The 26,372-nt window shown below is 45.1% G+C and overlaps 1 protein-coding gene across 7 annotated transcripts in view; it reads right to left on the reverse strand.

Moving 5' to 3' along the window:
* The window catches only part of CALN1 (calneuron 1), a 426,991-nt gene that overhangs the window by 195,590 nt on the left and 205,029 nt on the right, over positions 1–26,372 (reverse strand). For all 7 annotated transcript variants that reach the window (XM_070412846.1, XM_070412841.1, XM_070412847.1 and 4 more), the window contains one exon: positions 607–750. In XM_070412846.1, the coding sequence (XP_070268947.1) occupies positions 607–750 (144 nt within the window). The remainder of the gene's footprint in view (positions 1–606; positions 751–26,372) is intronic.

Consider the following 26,372-nt stretch of genomic DNA (forward strand, 5'->3'; position numbering starts at 1 on the left):
AAGTATTGACCCGTGCTGCAACATGGATGAACATGCGAGCATTATGTGAAGCGAAAGACGCTGGTTACAAAGGCCCACATGCTGCACGGCTCCATTTGTGTGCAAGAGCCAGAAGAGGCAAACCCAGAAAGATCAAAAGCAGGTTAGTGGTTGCCTAAGGCTGAGGGGGGCTGAGGAGTTGGGGGTGATGGATAAGAAGCACAGGGCTTCTTTTTGGAGTGGTGAAATGTTATAAAATTGATTATAGCATTGGTTGCACAAATTTGTGCCACAGGTTAAATGGGTGAATTTTATGATGTGTGAATTCTATCTCAACAAAGCTGTTTAACACACACACACACACACACACACACACACACAAAACAACCTTGTTCTCACTGCTCTGCCAGCCAGACCTCCCTCGCCCTGTTCTCTGTCATAGCCCCAGAACCAGCTCTGCAGGAGCCTAGAGCTGAATGGAATGCTCTAGTCCAAGTTTCTTCTCCTCAAATGTTAGCCAAGACATAAACCCACATCTTTTAACTCCAAGTGCAGGGCCCTTTAAATCAAAAGTCTTGCTAATGAGTGGAGGCTCATCTGGGGAGAGGCTGCTGGCCAGGGTCTCACCGTCCATGTCCAGGCGCTGCATGATGATGGCCAGCTCCACCTCACTCGGCATGTACCCCAGAGAGCGCATGGCCATTCCCAGCTCCTGCTTGGAGATGAAGCCATTCCCATCTCGGTCCAGAACCCGAAAGGCCTCTCGGATTTCTACAAGGAGAAAGCAAAGAAAGTCCAATGGTCACATGGCTTGGTCTATAGCATTGAAATTATCGGTGATTGTCTACTGAAAATTCCTAACTATTTTACAAATAGCGACAAGTCAAGACCCTTTATTTCAATAAAAGAATGGCCAAAAGAGGAACCCAAAAAAAGAAAGAAAGAAAGAGAAAATGAAAGAAAAAAAGGGGTAGGAGGGAAAGGGAACAGGAGGAGAGGGGAGAAAGGAAAAGTGCTGTGGACAGAGGAGGTAACTGGCCCTGCGCATCCTAAAACATTGTGGTAGGTACACAGTTAGACAGTGGTCCCAGCAGAGAATCACGTTAACCAAGGACACCTCCTGAGCGAGGATGAAGATGAGGCTTCATCTGTGAGGAGAAAAGCTGCCTCTTAACCTTGGCCATCAGGAGGAAAGGGGAATGAGATTCCTATACAGACTTTCATCCGGCTCCCTGCTGCTGCAGGAGCTGTGTAGAGAGGTTCTCAACCTCATAGTAGGATAGGAGTTAAGTATCCTGCTGTTTTTATTTCATCCTGTAATTTACAGTTGTTTTATGGCTATAAACAACTTCAGATCGATAGGAGTGTCATAAAAACCCAAAAAACATCTTTAATCACATTCGCTGGGGCTGGCAGAGAATTTGACTGTGCTATCAACAAGGCCATTTCCCTCCGGCAGGGGGTCTCCCATCCTCCTACCCCAACCGGACTTGCTCTGCTTTCCACCCAGAGTCCCTCCCTCCAGAGCCTGTGTGGTGCTAGTTCTGGGTTGGCTGAGCATTTCCTAACACATCACAACCCTCTGAGGCATGACATGAATTCGAGATCACAGTCTGAGGATGAGACCTTCGTCCATCCATCGTCTCTGAGCACCAGACTTGGCCAGCCTTGATTTTTCATCAGTAAACCCAGTGCAAGCCCAGGGAGGGCAGCTGCCAACCTTCGTTCGTCATGTCACTCAACAAGTACTGGCTGTCTGTACCGCAGAGAAATAACCAGCACCTGCTGGGGGTCCTGGTGCCTTCAGAGCCCGACACTCCAGTCAGGAAGGTGAGAGCCACACAGAAACTTGCAGGAACTCTTAAAACTATTACAGGACACTTGGCCCTAATCCACTTAGTGTCCACTTTTCTAAATATCTGATTGCTCCCAGCAGATACCTTGAACCACACCCTTTCCTACACAGGCCCTGCCCTTTCCTATTTACATTAATTTCCTGTGGCTTCTGTAACACAATTTGGTGGCTTAAAACACCAGAAATTTATCTCACTCTGAAGGCCAGAAGTCTGGAATCGGTATCTTTGGACCAAAGTCAAGGTGTGGACAGAGACCCTGGAGGCTCTAGAGGGGAATTTGTTTTTGCCTCCTTCCACCTTCCAGTGGCTGCCAGCATTCCTTGCCTTGTGGTCCCATCACTCCATTATCTGCCTCTGTGGTCACATTGCCTTCTCCTTTTCTGTCTGTGATCTCTCTCTGCCTCCCTCTGATAAGGACCCTTATGTTTGCATTTAGGGGCCACCAGACAATTCAGGATAATCTCCCCATATGGAGATCCTTAACTTAATTACATCTGCAAAAACCCTTGTGCCAAGGTAGCAATTACAGGTTCCAGGGATGAGCACCTGATACTTTGGGGGACTGTTTATCAGACTGCTGCACTATCCCACCCCGTTCTTCCACCTGACACACCCTGCATTCCTCTTTACCTGCCAAATCAAATTAGTCCTCCAAGGACAAGTCAAGGACAAGCTGTGGAACCCACAAAAACATCTTTGCTCACTACAGCCAAAGTCATCTCCCTTTCTGTCAACCATTCAGTAGGCCGTTCATTACTTTCACATAACATCTAGATGACCCATCTAGAAATAAGATGACTGGTGTAGAAACCAGGGCTTCTCCTCTAAGCTCCTCATACACTTCATTCATCTTTGTATGTTCCCACCCACACTCAGAAGGAGGCGCTAGACAGACAGCTGTTCAATGGATGGTGGGTCTGAATAAATTAGGATCGTACTTTGGTAGCAAATCCATCATCGATACCAATTCAGGACGCTGAATGCTTTCTGCTAATAAATGTGGGCTCCAGCAGAGACCAGACCAGCCAGCGAGTCAGGACCCCCGGCTCCTGGCCAGGTGGATTCGCTAATTAAGTTTGCAGCCAAAGCCTGAGGCCTCAGTTTGCTCATGTGTAAAATGAGCTGGTTAGCCACGAGGATCCCTAAGCCCTCCTTTCTGTAGATTGGTGGACATTGTTAAAATGTTTAAGAGAAGAACAGGAAGCTGTGTTCTCTTTCATACCCTATTAATCTGTTGTTCAAATGCTCGTTTTTCGGTTGACGATATAGAAAAAAAAACTTTAGTCCACTCCAAATTCTGAATCAAGGCGTTTGTCTGCACTTTTAGGCTTTCTCGTCAACAAAACCTGCCCAGGATTACCTACGGGGGCCATATGTTTTCCTACCAAGTCCTTGGCGGCCTGAGAAGAGCTTAGTGCTGCTGCTCAGCTTGAGGTCATGGCGCACGGTGCTCAAGGACACTGTGACAGAGACCATGGCCTCACCTGAGCTCAGACCCCAGAAACCAGGGGCAGGTGGATGCGGAGACTGTGTCCCTGAGGTGGGAGTGACCACAGGAGGAAGCCTGTCCGGATCTGCCCTGCAAACTGAAACAGTCTCCACTCCCATCGGTTTCCCCATCTGAAACATAGGTTGGACTGGGTCTTCTTCTGGCTTTTATAGCAGGGTTTTACGTGGGGCTGACTTGTACTACGCAACAGTAGGAAATGTCAGATGATGGCAAAGGCTCTACCTGGGGTCACAGAAGAGGCCAGCTGGAGGGTCAGCTGCAGGCAGAGCCCTGCCCCGTGTCCTGTGGACCACTCCCTTCCCCAGGCGCCATCTCCACTTCCCACCCCTCAGATTCCAGCCTGCACGCTCTGGGCTGTTGCTATCACTCAGAAAGGGTGATGCCCTCCTGTTGACAGGACGGGGCCTCATTCCTGTGCTCCCCCTGCATGCGCTAGACCTTTCCGACTAATGAGCCTGTTTCCTTACACTGGACACCCCGGAGGGGCCTGGTTGCGGGTGTTGGAGAACTTGGTCTGGAAATGAAGGCCTTGGCATATGTGCCTGCTGATCCCTACCCAGCTCTTGGGCTACTCCCAGAGTTGCCTCACCCCGAGGCTCCCGGATTTGGTAAGGCGGACCAAAGATGGGGTCACCCCAGCACTGCCCTGCTGTGAAGGGACATGTTCCTTCCAGGCCTCAAAACCCCATGGTTGGTCCCATCTGCAGTGTGTAAGCAGGCAGGCCCTGTCCCAGCCCAGCACAGGGCAGGCAGGCACATACTGGCTCAGAGTTTTGTTTTCTGTGGCCCCCAGGTAGGTGGGACAAAGCCTTCCTCCACTGTTTGCATAGAATGTCCGCTCCTGGCTCCCAGGATAAAGCTCACTAACTTTATTTCTTTCAAAATATCAGAGAGTAAAAAAAAAAGTCCGAAACTAGAAATCCATAATGGGCGCCTCTGGAGAGCTAGTGTAAGGGAAGCCCAGCCAAACGAGAAGCTTATTAGGAGGAAATGGGTCTTGCAGTCTGAGACATGTGATGTGTGCCTCATTTTATTTTTAATAGCGAACAGGGTGTGAGAAATATGCCCATAAAACCAGCGGAGACACTGGAGCAGGCCAGGTCCCACTGCCTCCGGCTGTAGGCGGCCTGCTTGCAGCATGGAGGGGCTCTGGCCGCTTTCCCACTGGGAAGTGGGAACCACAGATCGAGTTTTCAGAAACAACCCAGGAGTGTGGTGTGCTTTCCACGGGAACACATCCCCTCTTTGGGCTAACGCCCCTGGAGCAAGCGTGCTGTGCGTTTGGTTTTCAATTCAGTTTCCGGCTCACGCGACACACGCACAGCAGGCACCAGCATGGCCAGCCTCACTCCCAAAAGGGCGTCTGCGATGGGGATCAGAGCCTGCCCGACAGTCGCTGTGTGAAAGGAAACACGTGAAGGCACATCTTCTAAGAAAAGAAATCCGTTCTCTGCACATGGACTTTCTCAGAACCAAATCCGCATTCCCACAGGGATCCGGGCTTCTCCTGCCTGGAGGGATTTGATGGTCTGGAGCCAAACAAGGCCTGTGCTGGACATGGTCCTGCTCTAGAGCCCAAGAGATTACTTCTCATTACGCCAGTAAGTCTGTTTCCTTTCTTTTCTTTTCTTTTTAAAGAATAGTTTATTGATTTTTAGAGAGAGAGGGGGAGAGACAGAGAAACACTTATTGGCTACCTCCTGCACGCCCCCTACCAGGGATGGAACCCACAACTTGGGTATATGGCCTGACCATGAATTGAACCAGCAACCTTTGGGTGCACAGGACGATGCTCACCTATCTGAGCCCCACTGGCCAGGGTGTACGTCTATTTTCTGAAAGATATCCACACCCACCACTGGTACCATCTGTATCCTGACCCAGTGCCCTCTGAGCACGGTTCCATAATGCACCCTAGGGACACAGGCAATTGGAGCAATAACAACAGCAAGGGCACACCTAGCATACAGAACAGACTCATCAATCAGGCTGCTGAAGGGAGTGTGCAGCAGATGAAATCCAGACCTCAGCCAGAGCCAATATTCACTGGCTCACGTCTGGCTTTGAAGACTCGGCTGAAATTCACAGCGCTAATGTGCAAACTTAGATCAGTAATGAAGAACAACCGTTTCTCATCCCAATCTCCATGACATGCAAAACCTGCTTATTCTCCACAGAAATGTATCGTTAGGAAGACTGTAGGCCTAAAGCACAAAAAGAGACGGCTCTATTCACAAGATGAATTCCGTTGATGCACGTCATTGAGAAATTGCAACACTGGAGGTAGACGCAGTTCAGCAAGGCTAGGCAGGGCGGTTATTAAATAACACCACAAATGTAACAGGAAATAGAAGATACAAACTTGGAGGTCATTTTCTCAGAAGAAATAATAAGACAGGCATTGAGCCAATGACAAAAGATTTAGGAGGGTTTCCACCTTCTCTAGGGAAGACAAGAAGTGATTAATCAATGGAAAGTTGCTGTTTACTTATTATATCCCAGTACTGCGCCACAATAGATAGGAAGCAAAAGAAACTCTGCAGGCTGTACGAAGCTTATATTCTAGTGGGAAAGACAGAGAGGTGACCAGACACTCATAACACAGGATGACAAGCTCAGTAACACAAGTCCGCACAAAATCCCACACAAGTGCCTCCAGGGGGTGAAAGACATGACAGAGAGACAGCTCTGTAAAAGGGTCACCCTTGACTGTTTGGCATCTTCAGGCCATGGAGAGAGGGGAAGGAGGCAGAATGGAGAGAAAGTGCCAAGATGGGCATGTCTCACACACCAGCTGCACAGTGGGTGTAGAAACACTGAGACGAGGGTGGAGAAGTGCACTAGGGCAAGATCGCAAAGGGCCTTCAGAGCCATCTGAGCTTTACCCTGAAGGCCCAGGGGGTTGGCAATCTCTTATACAAAAGGCCCATGGCTGTTGCGTTGTAACACCATAACACCTTCACTACCAAAGGAGCAGCGGCTCTCCCAGCAGGGCTGGGTGCGAGGTACTAGCGGCCCAGAGCTACTAGCAGCAGAGAGCTATGAGTGGTGGAGGGCTGGGCGCAAGCTAGAAGCCGCAATGGGCGGTGCGGCAAGCTGAGGCAAGCGGAAGCGAGCTACTCACGCAAGATTTTGTGTGCGCTGGGCCTCTAGTTTGCAAATAAAGGTTTATTGGAACACAACTGTTGTCCACTGTCTACTGCTTTTGTACTATACAAATAAAATTGAGAAATTATGGCAGAGATGGTTTGGTCCACAAAGCTTAAAATATTTACACTCTGGCCTTTAAAGTTTCTGAACCCCACTGTAGGCCACAGGGAGCCCTCACTGGGTTTAAATTTTACAAAAGGAAAAGGATCAGATTGATTTTTAAACTAAGGGCTCCGCATCAGGGTGGCTAAGATGAGAATGACAAGCGATGAGAAGCAGGGCCTCAATGGAGGCTGACACAGAGTCGAGGGCAGGCCAGGAGCCTGGAGCCTCCCGGTTGCTGGGAGGGCCCAGGAGGCTTTCCCGAGAGAAGGTCACGTGCAGGGCCGGGGCTAGGGAGGATCTGAGGCTCTAAGGCTGATGCTGGGGTTGCTAGTTTGCCTGATGGGGTGAGTTGCAAGGACATTAACTGAGAGAGAGTTGAGGAGCATGCACAGGTTTTCAGGGAGGGAAAGGGGGTGGGGAGTGGTCTAGCCAGCATGTGGACACCTGCAGCTAGCATTTGGAGAAAATGAAAATAGAATGACCACAATTGCCATAACACACTGATTCAGTCCCAGCGTGGGTTTTAGTGTGAATGAGTTCCAATTTCATTATCATCTATCAGCCCACAAAAACAGCTAATGGGTTCCAGCAATTATGGAACACAGAGGGGAGAGCTCAGACATGAAGGGGACAGGGCCCTCAGGAGGAGGCGGGACGCAACACACACTCAGAAGTGCCCAGCAGCTAACAACCCTGGCTGGAGACAGGCCACAGGGAGGGGGGCGGGGAGAGGTGGCAGCATACTGGTCCCATGTTTAACCTGGCTTGTTTTTCTCGGGACACCTTTAAAGGGTTAAAGAAGCCTCACTCCTAGGAAACTTGCTGTTTGAGGTGTAACTGAATCCATTTCAACACGTGTATTGCGCTCCTTCCTGGCTCAGGTTTGATGAATGCTACAGCGGGACACCAAAGCATCATGTCAGAGAGGGTCCGCCCTGAGGTGGGGGCACTTCCTGTATATATTTGTTTAAATTGACTCGTATTTCACACAAAAAAAAAGTTGTAGGAGGTCTTAAAATATTAAAATTTACCTGAGAAAAAAAGATGAGTGCCTGGGAGTGAGAGGAGAGAAGATGAACTAGGAGACACTGGGAAAGCACTCAGGGAGGAAGGGAGGGGTGAGAGAACCTAGAAGGAGGCTGAGGCCTGGAGTCAATGCAACAGAGAAGCTTCCAGGAGGCACCGTGGGCGAGGGGAGAAGGGGCTGCATTCACGGGCTCCGGGCCCCTGGCTGGAAGTGAGGGTCCAGTGGGGAGGCGCCTGCAGAAGGACAAGGCTAGCAGCAGTGACGTTCCCTCCCTGAGAGCATCCCTGCATCGGTGACTGGGGTTCCAATCCAGGCTGCAGCAGGGCTCCATAAACTCCGGCCCCAGACTCACCGGGAAGCACTGGTCCCCCTGGGAGCGGGCTGGGAACAGTATTGGAAATCGGTTCAAAGGCCTAGACATCAAGGCTGGAGGGCCTTAGGCAGGGTCCCCACGCTCCTCTTTTCCTTACCTCATGGCCCAAATGACCATTTGAATTCAAAAATAAAGCCAATTCTTTCCCTCGCTAGCATTCAGAGAGAAAAGCATTTCAATAACGTATTAGGTGGTGAAATTATACAGATAGAGACTAAGCATCCCAACTCGAGAAAAATAATAATTTCATTCCTAAAATAGGGAGGCATGAGGCGATCTGAAAGCTAGGGGCACTTCCATGGGTGAGGAGCTAGGACAGAGTTTACCTGTCTCCAAATTTTACACCTTGACAGATCAAGCTGAATTGATGTTAGCATGCCAGGTCAGGTAAAGCTACTGGAAAAATTCCCCACCAGTAAAAGCACAGGCCAGGGGCACCCTATGATGGTCCGCACGCTCCTGGCAGGACCGAAAAGGAAAACCGCTCATTAGGTTGAGATATGTATGAGAGTGAGTACGGCTGGCGGGTCTCTATACAAAAAGTCATGGTGATGAGTGAGGGTAGAGGGGGGGACATCTAACAGGGGGGTGGCCTTCTTTATGGGGTTCCGGACCTGACCTCCGGGGTGAGGACAGCCCCCTGAAAAGACTAGGGCTAGACCTGTACAGGAATGCCACATCTTTTCAGGTTACACATTAATTTGTGCTTATTCTAAAAAAAAAAAAAAATGCTCCTAAAATCTATCAAGAAAAAATCTATACCGCATAGGTCAGCAATAACCATTGTTAATGCATTAGGGTATTTTATTCCAAAATGTTTACATATAAATTTTCTTTTCTTTTATTTATTTATTTATTTTAATTCTTTTTAAAAAAATATTATAGTAAGTATTACAAAGGGTATTACATATGTGTCCTTTCCCCTCCCCCCCGCTCTTGACAATCCCTTGCCCTCCCTTACCCCCCAGTGTCTTATGTCCATTAGTTATGCTTATATGCATGCATACAAGTCCTTCGGTTGATCTCTTACTCCCCTCCCTTCTGCCCCCCAACCCTCTCTGGCCTTCCCACTGCAGTTTGACAATCAGTTTGAGGCAGCTCTGCCTCTGTATCTATTATTGTTCAAAAGGTTGTAATGGTCTTTATTATCCATGAATGAGTGAGATCACGTGGTATTTTTCCTTCATTGACTGGCTTATTTCACTTAGCATAATGCTCTCCAGTTCCATCCATGCTGTTGCAAATGGTAAGAGTTCCTTCTTTTTTTACAGCAGCATAGTATTCCATCGTGTAGATGTACCACCGTTTTCTAATCCATTCACCTACTGATGGGCACTTAGGCTGTTTCCAGATCTTAGCTATGGTGAATTGTGCTGCTATGAACATATGGGTGCATATATCCTTTCTGATTGGTGTTTCTGGTTTCTTGGGATATATTCCTAGAAGTGGGATCACAGGGTCAAATGGGAGTTCCATTTCCAGCTTTTTGAGGAAACTCCATACTGTCTTCCATAGTGGCTGCACCAGTCTGCATTCCCACCAGCAGTGCACAAGTGTTCCTTTTTCTCCACATCCTCTCCAGCACTTGTCGTTTGTTGATTTGTTGATGATAGCCATTCTGACAGGTGTGAGATGGTACCTCATTGTTGTTTTGATTTGCATCTCTCGGATGATTAGTGACTTTGAGCATGTTTTCATATGTCTCTTGGCTTTCTGAATGTCCTCTTTTGAAAGGTGTCTATTTAGATCCTTTGCCCATTTTTTGATTGGATTGTTTATCTTCTTTTTGTTAAGTTGTATGAGTTCCCTATAAATTTTGAAGATTAGGCCCTTATCAGATATAATGTTGGCAAATATGTTTTCCCACGAGGTGGGTTTTCTTGTTGTTTTGTTGATGGTTTCTTTTGCTGTGCAGAAGCTTTTTATTTTGATGTAGTCCCATTTGTTCATTTTCTCTTTAGTTTCAACTGCCCTAGGAGCTATATCAGTGAAGAAATTGCTTCTGCATATGTCTGAGATTTTGTTGCCTTTAGATTCTTCTAGAATTTTTATGGTTTCCTGTCGTACATTTAAGTCCTTTATCCATTTTGAGTTTATTCTTGTGTATGGTGTAAGTTGGTGGTCTAGTTTCATTTTCTTGCATATATCTGTCCAATTTTCCCAACACCATTTATTGAAGAGACTATCTTGGCTCCATTGTATGTTCTTGCCTCCTTTGTCAAATATTAATTGAGCATATTGGTTCGGGCTAATTTCTGGACTCTCTATTCTATTCCACTGATCTATATGTCTGTTCTTGTGCCAGTACCAGGCAGTTTTGAGAACAGTGGCTTTGTAATACAGCTTGATATCTGGCCTTGAGATCCCAATATATAAATTTTCTAAAATTGGGGTCATGCATTCTCTATAGTTCTTTATCTTTGTTTGTTTGTTTAACACATTGTCATTTCAATCTTGCATATTGTTTATTAGACCCTAATGTTGCTGGGTCAGGAACATTTTTAAAGCACGTAATACATATTGCCGAGTTGCCCTCTATGATCTGTTTCTACTGCAAACACTTCTGACACCAAATGTGTGAGTTTTCCCCAAAAAAAAGTAATTCTCCAGCTCTGTGGATACCAAGTTCTGTTGCTACCCACTCGGAGTTAGTGTAGACCCTGCAGAGTGAGTGCAGACCCTCTAGGCCACCTGTTCTTCTGACAGAATGCATATAAAGTCAGGGGTTCCCACAATAATTTGCTAGAGCAGCTCATAGAACTCAGGAAAGCTCTTTACTTACATTTACCAGTTTACTATAAAGGACAACAACTGAGGAACAGCCAAATGGAAGAAATACACAGGGCTGGGTATGGGGGGTTGGGGAGTGCATAGAGCTTCCATATCCTTTCTGGGTGCTCCACCCTCCCAGCACCTCAATATGTTCACCAGCCAAAAAGCTCCCCAAACACCATCATTTAAGGTTTTTATGCAGGTTCCATCACTTAAGCATGACTGGTTAAATATTGGCTATTGGTGATTGAACTCAATCTTCCTCCTCTGGAGGTAGGGGGATGGGGCTAAAAATTCCAACTTTCTAATCATGCCTTAATCTTTCTGGCAACCAGGCCCCATCCTGAATTTATCTAGGGACCCAGTAACCAGTCATCTCATTAGTATACAAAAGACATTATTTTGTATAGGAACTGTGGGGATGAGACAGGAACATTAGTATACAAGCGTTTTAGGAGCTCTGGGCCAAGAACCAGGGAAGATCAATATGTACTTCCTATTATATCACAACTAGAGGCCCGGTGCATGGGATTCGTGGGGGGTGTGGCCTGCGGGGATTGGCCCGCTGCAGGAGCAGCCGCTCATCCCAGTCAGCCGAGTGGCTCTTCTACTGTGGGAGCACACTGACCACCAGGGGGCAGCTCCTGCATTGAGCATCCGCTCCCTGGTGGTCAGTGTGCATCATAGCGACTGGTCAACTGGTTGTTCTGGTCATTCCACCATTCGGTCGCTGGGCTTTTATTATATAGGATATCACACCTTCCAAAAAGGCAGTATCAATTAGCACCATCCTCCATTTCACATCATTTTGCACAAAAATCCAATCTCCATGAGATATTCCTTTTATCCAGTTATCACTTAGGAGTTAGTTACTGAAGTTCGAGGCTCAAATGATTACTAAGGGAGGGTTCAAGGCAAGGGAGACAATCCAGATGATGTCTGAAAATCCCAGAACCACAGTGAACCCACATTCAGCGTGGGGCCTGGCCTAAAGGAAGGGCCCAAAAATGACCACACATGGCTGAGATGGAGCTGATGCTCAGAGAGGAGGAAGGGCTCCCCTGACAGGGGAGCAGTGGGGAGAGGCCACTCTCTTGACACCAGGCTGGGACTGTTTCCAGGGCAGGATGATGGGTAGTTTGTCCTATGCGGAGAAGGACCATCTCCCAGGGTCCAGCAGACTGGACAGCATCAAGGAGACAAGCCTGGCGTTTCTCCACAAAAGCAGCCATTTCTCATGTGGCAACAAGTACTTTCTCAGGGAAAACAAGACACATAGCCCAAGACAGAAAAGAGGGAACATCTCATTTGACACATAAGGCAATATTGGATGTATCTGCAAGCAGCAACTTGAGTGGAATTTATCTGTGAACAACATGGTAATAATCAATACAATTAATTTTTCATTAAGTCACACTGTTCCTAAGCTGTAAATGTTAAGATCCTAAGATTGGAGTATAATTAACATCTGAGACAACAAAGTAATTCTGTGGACTTAGCACTAATATGGAGGCCAGAAGCACCAACATGGAGGGACCCCCACAGGCCTACCCACCTTAGGAACACAGCACCTGCTGAGCGACAGATTTACTCCTTGCAGGTTTAACATGCCCCAGCTGCACCTCCAGCCCAAAGCCATGGCCTGCTCTGCCCTCTGCCCCATCTGGACTGACCCCTGCTCTAGATCAGGGAGAGGGCAGAAGCAGGCATATTCGGCCCGCCACAAGCATTTACCTGCTGTACACACTGACCCCAATGGGACAAGAGGACAGTGATGGTCACACATCTTTAGCTTGACTTCTCCACTCCTAATTCATCCAGGGTGCAGCGTCTTAGACCGACGCAGCTCCGGTGCCTAAAACAGGGCCCCAAAGACTCCTTGCTGCCCACGCCAAGCAGAAATTTTGCTTGGGCAGCTCAGCCTGTGAAAACAACATTCTCATAAAGTCATCTTCCAAATAATTCATGGCACCGAGACTCAGGGCAAAATGACAAATGGTGGGAGTTGGAAGAACTGGCTCTAATCCAGAACAGAACTCCCCTTCTGCTGTGTAATTTTTCAGTTGTAACTCTTAGCAAACCTGTCCTTCCTTTTCTCACATGCAAGAGCACACGTAAACACAGCCCAAGTCATGTTTCTAATGGCCTTGCAAATAGAATTGACCCTGGAGTGCTGTGATAGAAAGGCAGCCAGATGAGATTTAAGACATGAGCCCAAGTGTGAGGTGTGCAAAGGAGAAGGCACAGGTGTGGACGGATGCACAACAGTTCAGGGGAGGCCCGCAATGAGACTCCCTCCCTCAGCTGCTCCCTTCCCTGCAGAGCCCTCCCATTTGCTCCCTGCCGCATTACGGCCTACTCCATTGTGCCTTCCTGATCATTGATAAAGGGCCTGGATATGAAAGAAATTGTTCTCCACTGCAGGCTGCATGAATAGCCCACTATCAATAGGAAGCAATTTGTTTGCTTACAATGGCCAACTCCCTCCTTTTGTTTTAACATGCCGGTTTTCCATCAAAATAAGTCTGCACCTTTGAAAAGACCATTTCAAAGCCTCACACTCTCCCCAGCTTGAGAAATAAAACTGAAATCAGCTGAGGCAGACTGCTCCCAGTCCAGCTCTCCAATATGAAAAGGGAAACTCAGAAAAGGGGGGGATTGCTTCAGGAATTCTATCCAGAAACTTAATCCTAAATGAGTCCACACGTGCATCCAGCGGGCATGCACACACCGCACAAACCACTGCATATTTTACTGAAGAGAGGGAATCCTGGGTGGGAGTTGAGGAGGAAGCTCAGGGGCTACGCACGTTCTTGTGGATGTTCAGATCATGGAGGGGAACAGTGTGATAAAGGCCACATTTCAATCCATGGAAGAAAGAAAGATTACTAAATAATGGAGTAAAAATAGTCAGCTTATCCTTGGAAAATATTAAATTACAACTGTACATTACACCATATGCCCCAACCTACTTTTTAAAAAGAGATAAGAAATCTACTTTAAAATAAAATATATTTGTATTGATTTCAGAAAGAAATCAGTATCAATGATGAAAGAGAATTGTTGATCGGCTGCCTCCTGCACGCCCCACAATGGGGATCATGCAGGAGGCAGCCAACCGATGATTCTCTCCCGTCGACGTTTCTATCTCTCTCTCCCTCTCCCTTCCTCTCTCTCTCTAAAGTCAATAAAAACACATTAAACATAAATACATAAAAGTACAATAACACATTGTGTGGATAAAGCGGTGAGGAAGCAGTCCTCTCAAACTTTGGTGGAAGAAGTATTTATTCGCATAATCTCTCTGAAGTGCAGTTTGGCCATCTCTATTCTATTACAAATGCACACTTTACCTCAACCACTCCACCTCTAGAAACGTATATTACTGATAAACTCACACACACGTGGGATGAAATACAAACCAGGCTCTCAGTTGCAGCACTGTTTATATATTTTTTAAAAGATCAGATTTCATAATATTAAGGAATTATAGTTAGCTGTGATATTGGTATTGTTTTTTAAGTCATTTTGTGGGTCTACGCTAAAATAATTACAGGTGAAATGCTCTGATGTCTGAGATGTACTTTAAAACAATAGAGGGAGGAGGAGGGCTGACAGATGGGGTATAAGTAAAACAAGCTTAGTCACAAGTTAAAGCTAGGTAATGGGTATTCATTAGACTTGAATTTTCTATAATAAAACATTAAAAAGAGGATGCAGCTAGAAAGGGAATAAGAATGTTCTTTTTATCCTAATGTGGAACGACCTGCAAGATGTTGTTAAGTGACAAAAGCAAGAGGCAGAAAAGTATGCATCAAATGCCACCATGTAAGCAAAAGTAGAAGAAAAAAATTAGTATAAAAACCTGCTTGTCAGTGGAAGAATATACAAGAAACAGGTAGCTATGATTCTCCTGGGGATGGGAACCACGTAGGGGAGGAAGGAAAGGAATAGAGGAACACTTTCACAATCTAGCCATCCCCCTTATCTGTGGGGGACCCTTCCAAGACCCCCAGTGGATGCCTGAAACCATAGATGGTACCGAATCCTGTATAAGCTGGGGTTTTTTTTCCTGTACATACATATCTATGATACAGTTTAATTTATAAAGTCAGCATAGTAAGAAATTAACAACAATAACTAATAATAAAATAGGACAATTATAGCAATGTTATGGAATAAAGTTATGTGAATGTGGTCTCTTTCTCAAAGTATCTTGCTGTACTGTACCACCCTTCTTTTTTTTTTATTGCTTAAATTATTACAAAGAGTATTACATATTTCTCCTTTTTTTCCCCCCCCGCCCTTGACAATCCCCTGGCCTCCTCTACCCTCCAGTGTCTTATGTCCATTGGTTATGCTTATATGCATGCATACAAGTCCTTTGGTTGATCTCTTACCACCACCCCCCCGCACCCCCACCCTCCCCGGCCTTCCTGCTGTAGTTTGACAGTCTGTTCGAGGCAACTCTGCCTCTGTATCTATTATTGTTCAAAAGTTTATAATGGTCTCTATTATCCATGAATGAGTGAGATCATGTGGTATTTTTCCTTCATTGACTGGCTTATTTCACTTAGCATAATGCTCTCCAGTTCCATCCATGCTATTGCAAATGGTAAGAGTTCCTTCTTTTTTACAGCAGCATAGTATTCCATCGTGTAGATGTACCACTGTTTTCTAATCCATTCATCTACTGATGGGCACTTAGGCTCTTTCCAAATCTTAGCTATGGTGAATTGTGCTGCTATGAACATATGGGTGCATATATCCTTTCTGATTGGTGTTTTTGGTTTCTTGGGATATATTCCTAGAAGTGGGATCACAGGGTCAAATGGGAGTTCCATTTCCAGCTTTTTGAGGAAACTCCATACTGTCTTCCATAGTGGCTGCACCAGTCTGCATTCCCACCAGCAGTGCACAAGAGTTCCTTTTTCTCCACATCTTCTCCAGCACTTGTCGTTTGTTGATTTGTTGATGATAGCCATTCTGACAGGTGTGAGATGGTACCTCATTGTTGTTTTGATTTGCATCTCTCGGATGATTAGCGACTTTGAGCATGTTTTCATATGTCTCTTGGCTTTCTGAATGTCCTCTTTTAAAAGGTGTCTATTTAGGTCCTTTGCCCATTTTTTTATTGGATTGTTTATCTTCCTTTTGTTAAGTTGTATGAGTTCCCTATAAATGTTGGAGATTAGGCCCTTATCAGATATAATGTTGGCAAATATGTTCTCCCATGTAGTGGGCTTTCTTGTTGTTTTGTTGATGGTTTCTTTTACTGTGCAGAAACTTTTTATATTGATGTAGTCCCATTTGTTCATTTTCTCTTTAGTTTCAACTGCCCTAGGAGCTATATCAGTGAAGAAATTGCTTTGGCATATGTCTGAGATTTTGTTGCCTTTGGATTCTTCTAGTATTTTTATGGTTTCCCGTCGTATATTTAAGTCCTTTATCCATTTTGAGTTTATTTTTGTGTATGGTGTAAGTTGGTGGTCTAGTTTCATTTTCTTGCATGTATCTGTCCAATTTCCCAACACCATTTATTGAAGAGACTATCTTGACTCCACTGTATGTTCTTGCCTCCTTTGTCAAATATTAATTGAGCGTATTGGTTGGGGCTGGTTTCTGGGCTCTCTATTCTATTCCATTGATCTATATGTCTGTTCTTGTGCCAGTACCAGGCAGTTTTGAGAACAGTGGCTTTGTAATACAGCTTGATATCTGGTATTAAGATCCCACCTACTTTGTTCTTTCTCAGGATTGCTGCAGCTATTCGGGGTCGTTTTTTATTCCAGATGAATTTTTGGAGAGTTCGTTCTAGGTCTGTGAAATATGCCGTTGGTATTTTAATGGGAAGTGCATTGAATTTATAGATTGCTTTGGGCAGTATGGACATTTTAATGATGTTGATTCTACCAATCCAAGAACATAGTATGTTCTTCCATCTCTTTATGTCTTCCTCTATCTCTTTTTTCAACGTCCTGTAGTTTTCTGAGTAGAGGTCTTTTACCTCTTTAGTTAAGTTTATTCCTAGGTAGCTTAATTTTTTTGGTGCGATGGTAAATGGGATTGCTTTTTTAGTCTCTCTTTCTGCAAGTTCACTATTGGTGTATAGAAATGCCATAGATTTCTTGGCGTTAATTCGGTATCCTGCTACATTGCCGAATTCTTTTATTAAGTCTAATAGTTTTTTGATGGAGTCTTTAGGGTTTTTTAAGTATAATATCATGTCATCTGCAAATAAGGACAGTTTTACTTCTTCTTTTCCAATTTGGATGCCTTTTATTTCTTCTTCTTCTCTAATTGCAATGGCTAATACTTCCAGTACTATGTCAAACAGGAGTACCACCCTTCTTCTTGTGATGATGGGGGATGATACAGTGCCCATGCAGTGAGAGGAAGTAGGTGAGTAATGCAGGCACTGTGATGTAGCATTACATTATTATAAGGGTGACCTGAACATAGGCACTGAGCTACCAAGACAGTTGATATGATAACCAAGATGGCTACTAAGTGACTAATGGGCATGGAGTCTACAGTGTGGACACACTGGACTAAGGGATGATTCACATCCTGGGTGGGATGGAGCCACAACAGTGGGAGATTTTATCACACTACTCAGAATGGAGTGCAGTTGAATATTTTCAAATTCTTTTTCTAGAATTTTCCATTGAATATATTCAGACACAGTTGACCAAAAGTAACTGAAACCATGAAAAATAAAAACCACGAATAAGGGGGCCTACTGTATACTTTTGAAGTTTGTGCCATTAATGTTTTATCTATTAAATAAATAAGTAAACTGTCTGTTTGTAAAAATACACATGAAATCTTTAATAGTGGTTATTGCTAAAGGGCAGGGTTATGGGTGGTTATTATTTTCCAAATATTCTACAAGGAACATATATCTCTTAAGTAATTGGGGGGAGGGGGGGGAGCAGCGAGAAGGGCAAAAAAAAAGTAGGAAATGACTTAATCAAAGAGCTTGTTTCAACCATCAAACAGAAGGTGACCTGAGGACTCTTCATTGCCTGACACTGCCACAGCCCCTCTTCCTGCCAGCATGCCGAGCACCCAGGATCTTCAGGGCCCACATTAGGGTGAGGAAGAGATGCTAGCCAAGATCTGGCCCTGCCCTTAAAGCCCTCATGATGGGGCAGGTGGGGAGAGTGACAGGAACGTAACCAGGCAATTACCGCAGTATGTGATGAGTGCTGTAATACCCACAACTTAAGAAAACTAGGGAGAGGAAGGTCATGGTAGGAAACTAATTTTTTCAGGAGAAAAATGAATAAGATCCTTAAAGATGGATGGTAATTAGATTCAAGATTATAGGTGATGATTCAGTTTAGTGTCATGGATAAAGCTGACCCCATTTGCTAATTGGCCTCCCCTGGTGACTCAGCAGGAAAACAGTGCCTAATGATTTGCATTGGTCCTCCAGTGAAGAGCTGAGCCAAAGTTACTCACCACTCCTCCTCATGCCCTGAAGCTTTGACCTTATAGCACAACAACAACCTTGCTACAGTTCTAAGTGACTTCAACACCCTTAACCACTGCTTCTCTAAACGCTTTCACCTCCCTTCCACTCAAGAAACGCCCCTGTAAGGAGAGTCTGGTCCTTGTTCTCACTCAACATTGCTCTGAAATCATAAGGTCTAAAGTTTTTCTCTCATATTATGACCTCACATTTTTCCAACTGTTACTCCCACTGGCTGCTCTTCAACCTTCTGAGACCTTCATTCCTCAGCCTTCCATTGTCTTCCTTTCCTATTCATCCCAACTAGACAAGTTACCTGGAGCCCACTTCAGTTCAACTGTTATCTTTCCAATTCCCCTACTAGCTTCCTGCTAGGCATGTTCTCTGCTTCCCAAGCAGCCTCTCCACTTCTGTAGCTGGACACAATCCTTTCTCCATGGTTATTATTCAAGATCTTTATGATTTTCCACAAATTCTTAATCCTACTTCCCAAATCCCAAATCCATCCCCAAACTCAGTAAATAATGTCCTCTCATTGCTCTTGGGAGTGGGGGTGGGGGGCGGGGGGAAGGTTATCAGTCCAGAATGGTTTAAACATTTTTACCCCCTTTCCCCTATAAACTTACCTACTACAAAATTCATTATCATTTTCTCTCTCGTTTCAGACAAAAGAGGTACCCATTGCATTTGAATCAGACTTATTTAATGGAAATCCAGATTCTCTCGCCTTCATCCATCTCCCATACTCTTGGCCACTTGTTTTGCTGTAGCTGTTGCCAGTATGGGGACTCAAAGCAGACTCCTTTAGGGCCATTCGGCCCCAAGCCCTGAGGCCACTGCCAGCATCTCTCTCACTCCTCCATAGTTTCTAAGCTTGGATGAAGCCCACACTGTGTATGCAATCAGGCCTTCTCAGTGATGGCCAAATGGACCAGATGACACACACATTCCAGAAGCCCCAGGCTATTAACGGTATGAAAATTCAATCTTGACCAATCAGAAAGAGTATACAGGGGAGTTGGGAAATAAATTCCCTCTTTATTCTCTCCATTAGACTGTCCCCAAACAGTGTTTCTCTACAGCCTATCTGGAGTCATCCTACATAGCTGAGACCCCATGAAACAATGGCCAACCTAGCAATGCATCCCTTAGTGCTGCTCTCCATACTTCCCTCTATCACTTCTCTTTTCTCTCATTCTTATTGCCCTGGGTTTGCACTTTCCCCGAAGACCTGAGCATTTAAGCCTTGCCTCAGGCTCTACTTTCCAGAGCCAACACGCCAAGAATGCTATGAATTCCATTACTTCCTCCCTCCCAGAGACTTTCAACATTAGTTACTCTCTCACTTCTGTGGCATATATTTTTAGTAAATGCAGAATAGCCTAGAGAATGCTATAAATGAACCCCTATAAATCCACAAGCAAGCTATCAAATCTTAACATTTTGATTTAGTATTTTTAGAAAACAAAACAAAAAGTTAGACATCACAAATACAAATGAAGCTCCTTGTATGTCCCTCTCTGATCTCATTTCCCTCACTCCCTGGATATTATCACAATCTTTAATTTGGTATTTATTATTCCCATTCATGATTTTTAAATATTTTTTGGCCCTAGCAGAATAGCTCAGTTGTTTAGAGCATTGTACAGATAGCCAAGGTGTGGGTATACTAAGGTTACACAATCAACCCTCGGAGGTTGTGGGTACATCAAGGTTGCACATTCAATCCTCGGTCAGGGCACATACAAGAAGCAACCAATGAATGCATAAATAAGTGGAACAACAAATCAATGTCTCTCTCTCTCTCTTTCTCTCTCTCTCTCTCAAGTCAATATATATAAAAATACATAATTTTAAAAATGTTTATTTCTTATAAAATACCTCAAACGTAAGAGTGTAGAAAAGAGAATAATATAATAAACATGTGTTTACCTAACCCAGGCTTATCAAGTCTGTGCATTGTACTATATTTACTTTACAGCTTCTTTTGAATTGGCTTTATGGAAGTATATTATAGTTTGAAGCTCTTCAAACTATATTTTATTCCTCTCCTTCCATTCCAAAATGGAATGATTTCAGTGCATATTGTTGCCTTGGACATTTTCATCTTTTTTCTGAATACACATGCATTCACATACGTGTGTGTGTACTTTTATATATAAATAACAAATACACACATATATACATATTGATCCATATAACTACTTTGTTTACACTACTATGTAATATTCCATCTCCAGTTGATTGATATATATAGGTTGCTGACAATTTTTATATGAAAGGAATCCCCACAATAAGTATCCTTGCATCCTGTGGAGACAGTGCCACTCTCTAACAGCTACACAGCCAGTTACAAGGTGCAGGCCAGGAAGAAAATATACCCAACCACACTGGACTTGCCCTTGCTTGGTGTGCCACCTCTGTTTCTGTTAACATGCTTGTCCCTGGCCAATAGAATGAGGGTCTTCATAATGGGAGGGGTCTCTCCCGGACCATCTCAGCCACTATGAAAGCTGAAGTATTAAGTATACTTGATAGACCCTATACAATTACTAAAACTAGTTGTGTAGACTCTTAATGACATGGAAAATGTTCATAATTTATTGTCAAGTGGCAAAATAAATTTCTACACAGTCTGTATTGTGTGATCATCATTTTTAATGAAGGGATTATACCCAAAAGACCAGAAACCAGTCTGAAGGGGCAATTCTAACATCAAAATAAACAATGGTAGGAAGAGATCATGATCTATTGAATAAAATGGGAACGGATGTGTTAATACCAACTAAATGAATGAGTGAGGGAATGAATGAAGAAAAGGCTCTTGCTTACAGCATAATACTAGTAAGTGTAGAAGGAATGATGGATTCAGAAAAAAATATCATTTGATAACCACCATAATAAAAACTGATTCAGAAAAATATTTATTTAGGCAAGAATCACTAGTGAGTGAAAGATTGATGAAGATCGAATATTTATATAGCTTCAACGTATTTCCCTGCAAATAACTATTAATTATAAAAGGGAAAGAGTCACTATACAGTGAGAAGCCTAGTAGACTCTATTTTAATTCAGCGATCAAAGTTAATATCACCAGTAATGGGCCAAGTCATCATCATGTGTCACCTGATCAGATGCCGTGAGGATGACACATCATTATCACGTCTGTAATATTTCTGCCAAAGCTGCATAACTGAAATCTAACCATGAGAAAAACATCAGACAAATCCAACATCCAACATGAGGGGCATGTTACAAAATAACTGGCCTGTAACCTTCAAAAACATCCAGGTGGTGAATGAAAAAAGAACTCCCAAAAACTAAGAAACATTTTGAGATTGGATGAAACTGAAAAGACATCACAGATAAGGGCTAAATGATTCTGGATTGGATGATTTAGCCGTAAAGAACAATACTGGGATAACTGGGGAAACCTGAATGGAGACTGTAGGTTAGGTGGTGGTAATGTACAATGTTTCCTGAGTCTGATGATTATGTCGTGGCTATGCAGGAAGAGTGTGGAAAAAATACACTGAGTATTCAAGATCAGTGGGACATCATGTCTGCTGCTTGCTCTAGAAAGTTGTAGAGGAAAATGTAGCTATGTGATGGCTCAGTGGATAGAGCGTCGGCTTGCAGACTGAAGGGTCCCGGGTTCGATTCCGGTCGGGGGCATGTACCTGGGTTGCGGGCACATCCCCAGTAGGAGATGTGCAGGAGGCAGCTGATCGATGTTTCTCTCTCATTGATGTTTCTAACTCTCTATCTCTCTCCCTTCCTCTCTGTAAAAAATCAATAAAATATATTTTAAAAAAAAGAATATAGAGGAGTTCATTGTACTAGTCTTTTTTTTTTTTTAAATATATTTTTATTGATTTTTTTACAGAGAGGAAGGGAGAGAGATAGAGAGTTAGAAACATCGATGAGAGAGAAACATCGATCAGCTGCCTCCTGCACATCTCCTACTGGGGATGTGCCTGCAACCCAGGTACATGCCCTTGACCGGAATCGAACCTGGGACCTTTCAGTTCGCAGGCTGACACTCTATCCACTGAGCCAAACCGGTTTCGGCCATTGTACTAGTCTTGAAAGTTTCCTCCATATTTGAAATTGTCGAAAATAAAATAGTAAAAACAAATAAGACTATGTAATGTTAATTTAATTACATCATAGGGTAGAATATTATGCATGTTTACTAAATGACGTGAGAAAATCTATTTTCTTTAAAAATCAGGGTAAAAATTATATAAGCAAGATGACTTTAACTGTTAAAACATGTGTCTAGGGCAGCGGTTCTCCACCTGTGGGTCGCAACCCCTTTGGGGGTCGAACGACCCTTTCACAGGGGTTGCCTAAGACCATAGGAAAACACATATATAATTACATATTGTTTTTGTGATGAATCACTATGCTTTAATTATGTTCAATTTGTAACAATGAAACCCTTGGGGGTCACCACAACATGAGGAACTGTATTAAAGGGTTGCGGCATCAGGAAGGTTGAGAACCACTGGTCTAGGGGAAAAAAGACAGAAGAAAAAATACAACAAAATGTAAAGTTGAATCATCGTACAGTGGTGACACTCCAGATGACTGCAGGAAGTCGGTGGTGGCCTTTATACTTTCCTTTACTTACAAACTTGTCCATGTGTCTAAAGTTGTATAAGAACCAAATGTTATTTTTCATAACAAAACCGAAGCAATGAATGAATGAAGGCTTGAGGCATCTGTTCTTAGGCTCAATTCCTCTGGAAACTCTTTATTTCCCAACTCCTATTAACCAATTCGGCAGTGAGAAGCAAACCAGTCCCAGACTCTGCCACTAAATGGGTTTACAAGGTGCTTATGTTAGCACAGACTGAGAACGGACTTAGCTAATCTTCAAAGAGGGAGCCTGCCATCCCATTCAATAACATAAAAGGCGATTTGTGTGGGGGGAGAAAAGCCATTTCCACATGGAAATTGCTTCACAACAATGTGCCCATAAAAAAATGACTCATAAATAAACTGCTGCCTGGCCCATCTCCTGCCTGTGTCCTCCCTCTCTCACTCATTACCCTTTCTCTCGGGTGTCACTCGAATGGAAAATGAGGTTCTCTCAATAGAAAAACAAGTTGGGACATTGGTTTAACGCTGAAGTGGTGAACCAAGACTGTTCACACATTCTATAAAAATAAATACATAAACAAACGAATAAATAAAAACCACAAAACATCTAGTCATTCTGCTCTTTCTACCTGATCACATTCCAAAGGTTTCATGACATCAACAAGTCACCCTCGGCCCTTCCCCCTCTTGGGGTCTGCATGCCCATCATCCAGAGCTGTGGGCCCGGAACAGCACATCTCACCGTGGTCTGCTGCAGCACCCAATCCCTCACTGGCTCCCACTGGCTCCTTAGTCCAGCAGGCACTTCCAGGTCTGCTGTTCAAAGTTGGGCCAGAGCCCACTGCCACGGGGCCGACCCTCCCCACTCTTTGGTGTGTCAGGGGTCATCCCAAACTTGGCCATGCCCACCCCCCTTCCCACATCTCAGCACATCCCAACCCCACCCCAAGCCACACACCAGACACCAGCTCTTTGCTGTATTAAGAGCAGACCTTTTCTTTCGACACTATGGGCTGTTTTGTTACTCAGAAATCCTCTTCCACAAATGACACTTTTCTATGTGTTCTTTAAGATTTACAGCTAAAGTCGGGTTTCCCCCGGAGGGGAGAGAAGAGCTCACTCTCTCCTCTGGAGTCCTGTGGGACATCCCACCAGCGTGGGCAGGGGCCGTGAGGAAAGGGTGCTCAGAAGTGCCCGAGCCACAGCCCCACCTCCCCTCTGTGCCTCCTTCTGGGACCGCCCAAACGCTTTTGGTGCATGCAGCCATACTGAGGTCCTCTCAGGGGAAATCATGGTGAGGGTATTCCCTGCCCCCCCCCCATTTGTCAAGGGAGAGTGGACAATGGAAGGAGCCCCTCGGAGACTGCACCCCAGCCTTGCCTGTAGGATGTGGTCAGTCTGGGGCTGAAGGCACTGATGCCAACAGTACTTCAGTCCATGACACATGTCCCAGTGGAAATAATGTCTCTAACTGCTCCCTTAGCTACTGGCCCACCATCTGCCTCCTCCAACCAGTGGTGCCCAATAAATGACTATTGAGTGGCAGGATGCCCTGAAGGAAGCAGAGGGTCCCCAGGAAAACCGGGTCCTCAGGACTCAACTCCCTGCCACCAGCCAAGGGAGAGGGACCAGGACAGGACTGGAGTCTTTGATAGGGTTTTGGAGGCTTTGAGGTGATTGGAGGCTTTGAGGTGATGGAGGCTTTTCCCAAGTGTGGACAGGTTCCCCAGGCTGTGCATAAGCTGATGCTGGTGTTCCCACGCTGGGGAAGGTTACCCGAGGTCACCCGGTGGGGCAGAGGTATAGAAAAAATAAACAACTCCAAATAAGGCATTGTTTGTCCCCAAACTGTCCCTGGCCACTTGGACAAATAAACCCAAATACATAGCTTGTTTTCTCAGTGCCTGAAGCGATGTCCCTTCATAGCTGAGCATAAATCAAGACACTCACCAGAGCAGGATAAAAACTCAGCACTTGCATTGGGCTCCCCCGGCTTTCCTTAGGAGTCAGTCTCAAATGGCGATGGTAAGACTGACACTTATGCCTGTAGATCCAAATTCTGTCCCTAGAAGCATATTTAAGGATCTTCCCATGACACCGCTGAGCTGCAGGGGCACCGCCTGCCAGGGTGGCATTACTGCAGGGCCACCGCACCTAAGTGTGGGCTCCTCTACCAGCAATAGCCCACTTGTTCCAACAGGAAAGGCCCTGACTGAACCCCCGCTTTGGGAACCTCTGGGGCAGCTGTGGGGGCGGCTGGGTCTTGGTCAGGAATTGTCTGCCTGCTGCTGGTGCAGGATTTCCAGAAAGATGTCAGACAAGAGGCTCTCTTAGAGTAGGGGTTCTCTGCAGTCCCCCGGCCTGTGGCTCCCATCACGGGACATCAGCTCGGCAGCTTCTCCTGCTTTAGGGCACTCTGCCCAGAGTCGGTCTGGGGCCAGGCCTGGAGAAGCCACCTTCACAGTGTCCAGCTCTCCTGAGATGAGGCTTTTATGTTTCCCAGGTCACCTGAATCATTAACAATTTGCAGCACCAGCTAGTTCAGAGAAGGCCGGGTATGAAGATGTGTAATAGTTCCAATTCCTAGAAAGATGAAATCCCTGCTAAGGACCAGACAAACTGCTTCCTTTACTAAGCAGGGCAGCAGAAAAAGAAAAGAAAACACCTGAGAGGCATACGACCAGACTGCTGTCAGCTGTCCCCTATGAGAGAGGCCTTGGGCCAAAGAGAACTTGACCCACAGACTCCACACCCTAACTCCCAGTGCTCTCCCTGTACGCTTCCATTGACTGCCCCAGAGGGGTTACATTTGCCCAAACAAGCTCAGTAAAAAAAAACCCTAAAAACCTCAAATTCATCTGGGAAGCCCTGGATGAGATGACAGAAGCATGAGGGGATCGGCTTGAGGATACTGTTGTGCTGGCACACACCATTCTTATTTGCAAAGAGTACTGAGCTTCCCGGATGTGAATGGCCCGAGGAATGTTTGGCTCTTCTGCACGCTGTGACTACAGAGGGCCTGTGTTATGGATGGGACTGTGCCCCCCCCCCCCCCTAAATTCATACGTTGAAGCCTTAATTTCCAATGGGACTATATTTAGAGATAGGGCCTTCGAGGAGGTAATTAGGGTTCAATTGGATCATAGAATGGAGCCCTAAGCCGAGAGAATTGGAGTCCTTATAGAAAGAGGAAGAGACACAGAGATCTCTGTGTGCGCACACACCCACAGATCATAGCACATGTGAGCACACAGCCAAGTGGCGGCCGTCTGCAAGTCGGGAAGAGAGCCCTCACTGGAAACTTAACCTGCTCGCACCTTGACCTTGGGCTTCCAGCCTCCAGAATTGTAAAAAAAAATAACTGTCTGTTCTTTAAGCCACCCAGTGTGTGGTACTTTATTATGGCAGCCCAAATTGACTGTTACTGCCTCACTTGGATTCAAAAAAATAAATGCTCCTATTTGACCAGGCACAAACTCTCTGTACTAGGGCCAGCAGCAATCCCAAGGTAGGGG

Source organism: Myotis yumanensis, unplaced genomic scaffold, assembly GCF_028538775.1.
Source record: "Myotis yumanensis isolate MYYU_CA2020_CCGP unplaced genomic scaffold, mMyoYum1.0.hap1 SCAF_4, whole genome shotgun sequence".
Classification (NCBI taxonomy): domain Eukaryota; kingdom Metazoa; phylum Chordata; class Mammalia; order Chiroptera; family Vespertilionidae; genus Myotis; species Myotis yumanensis.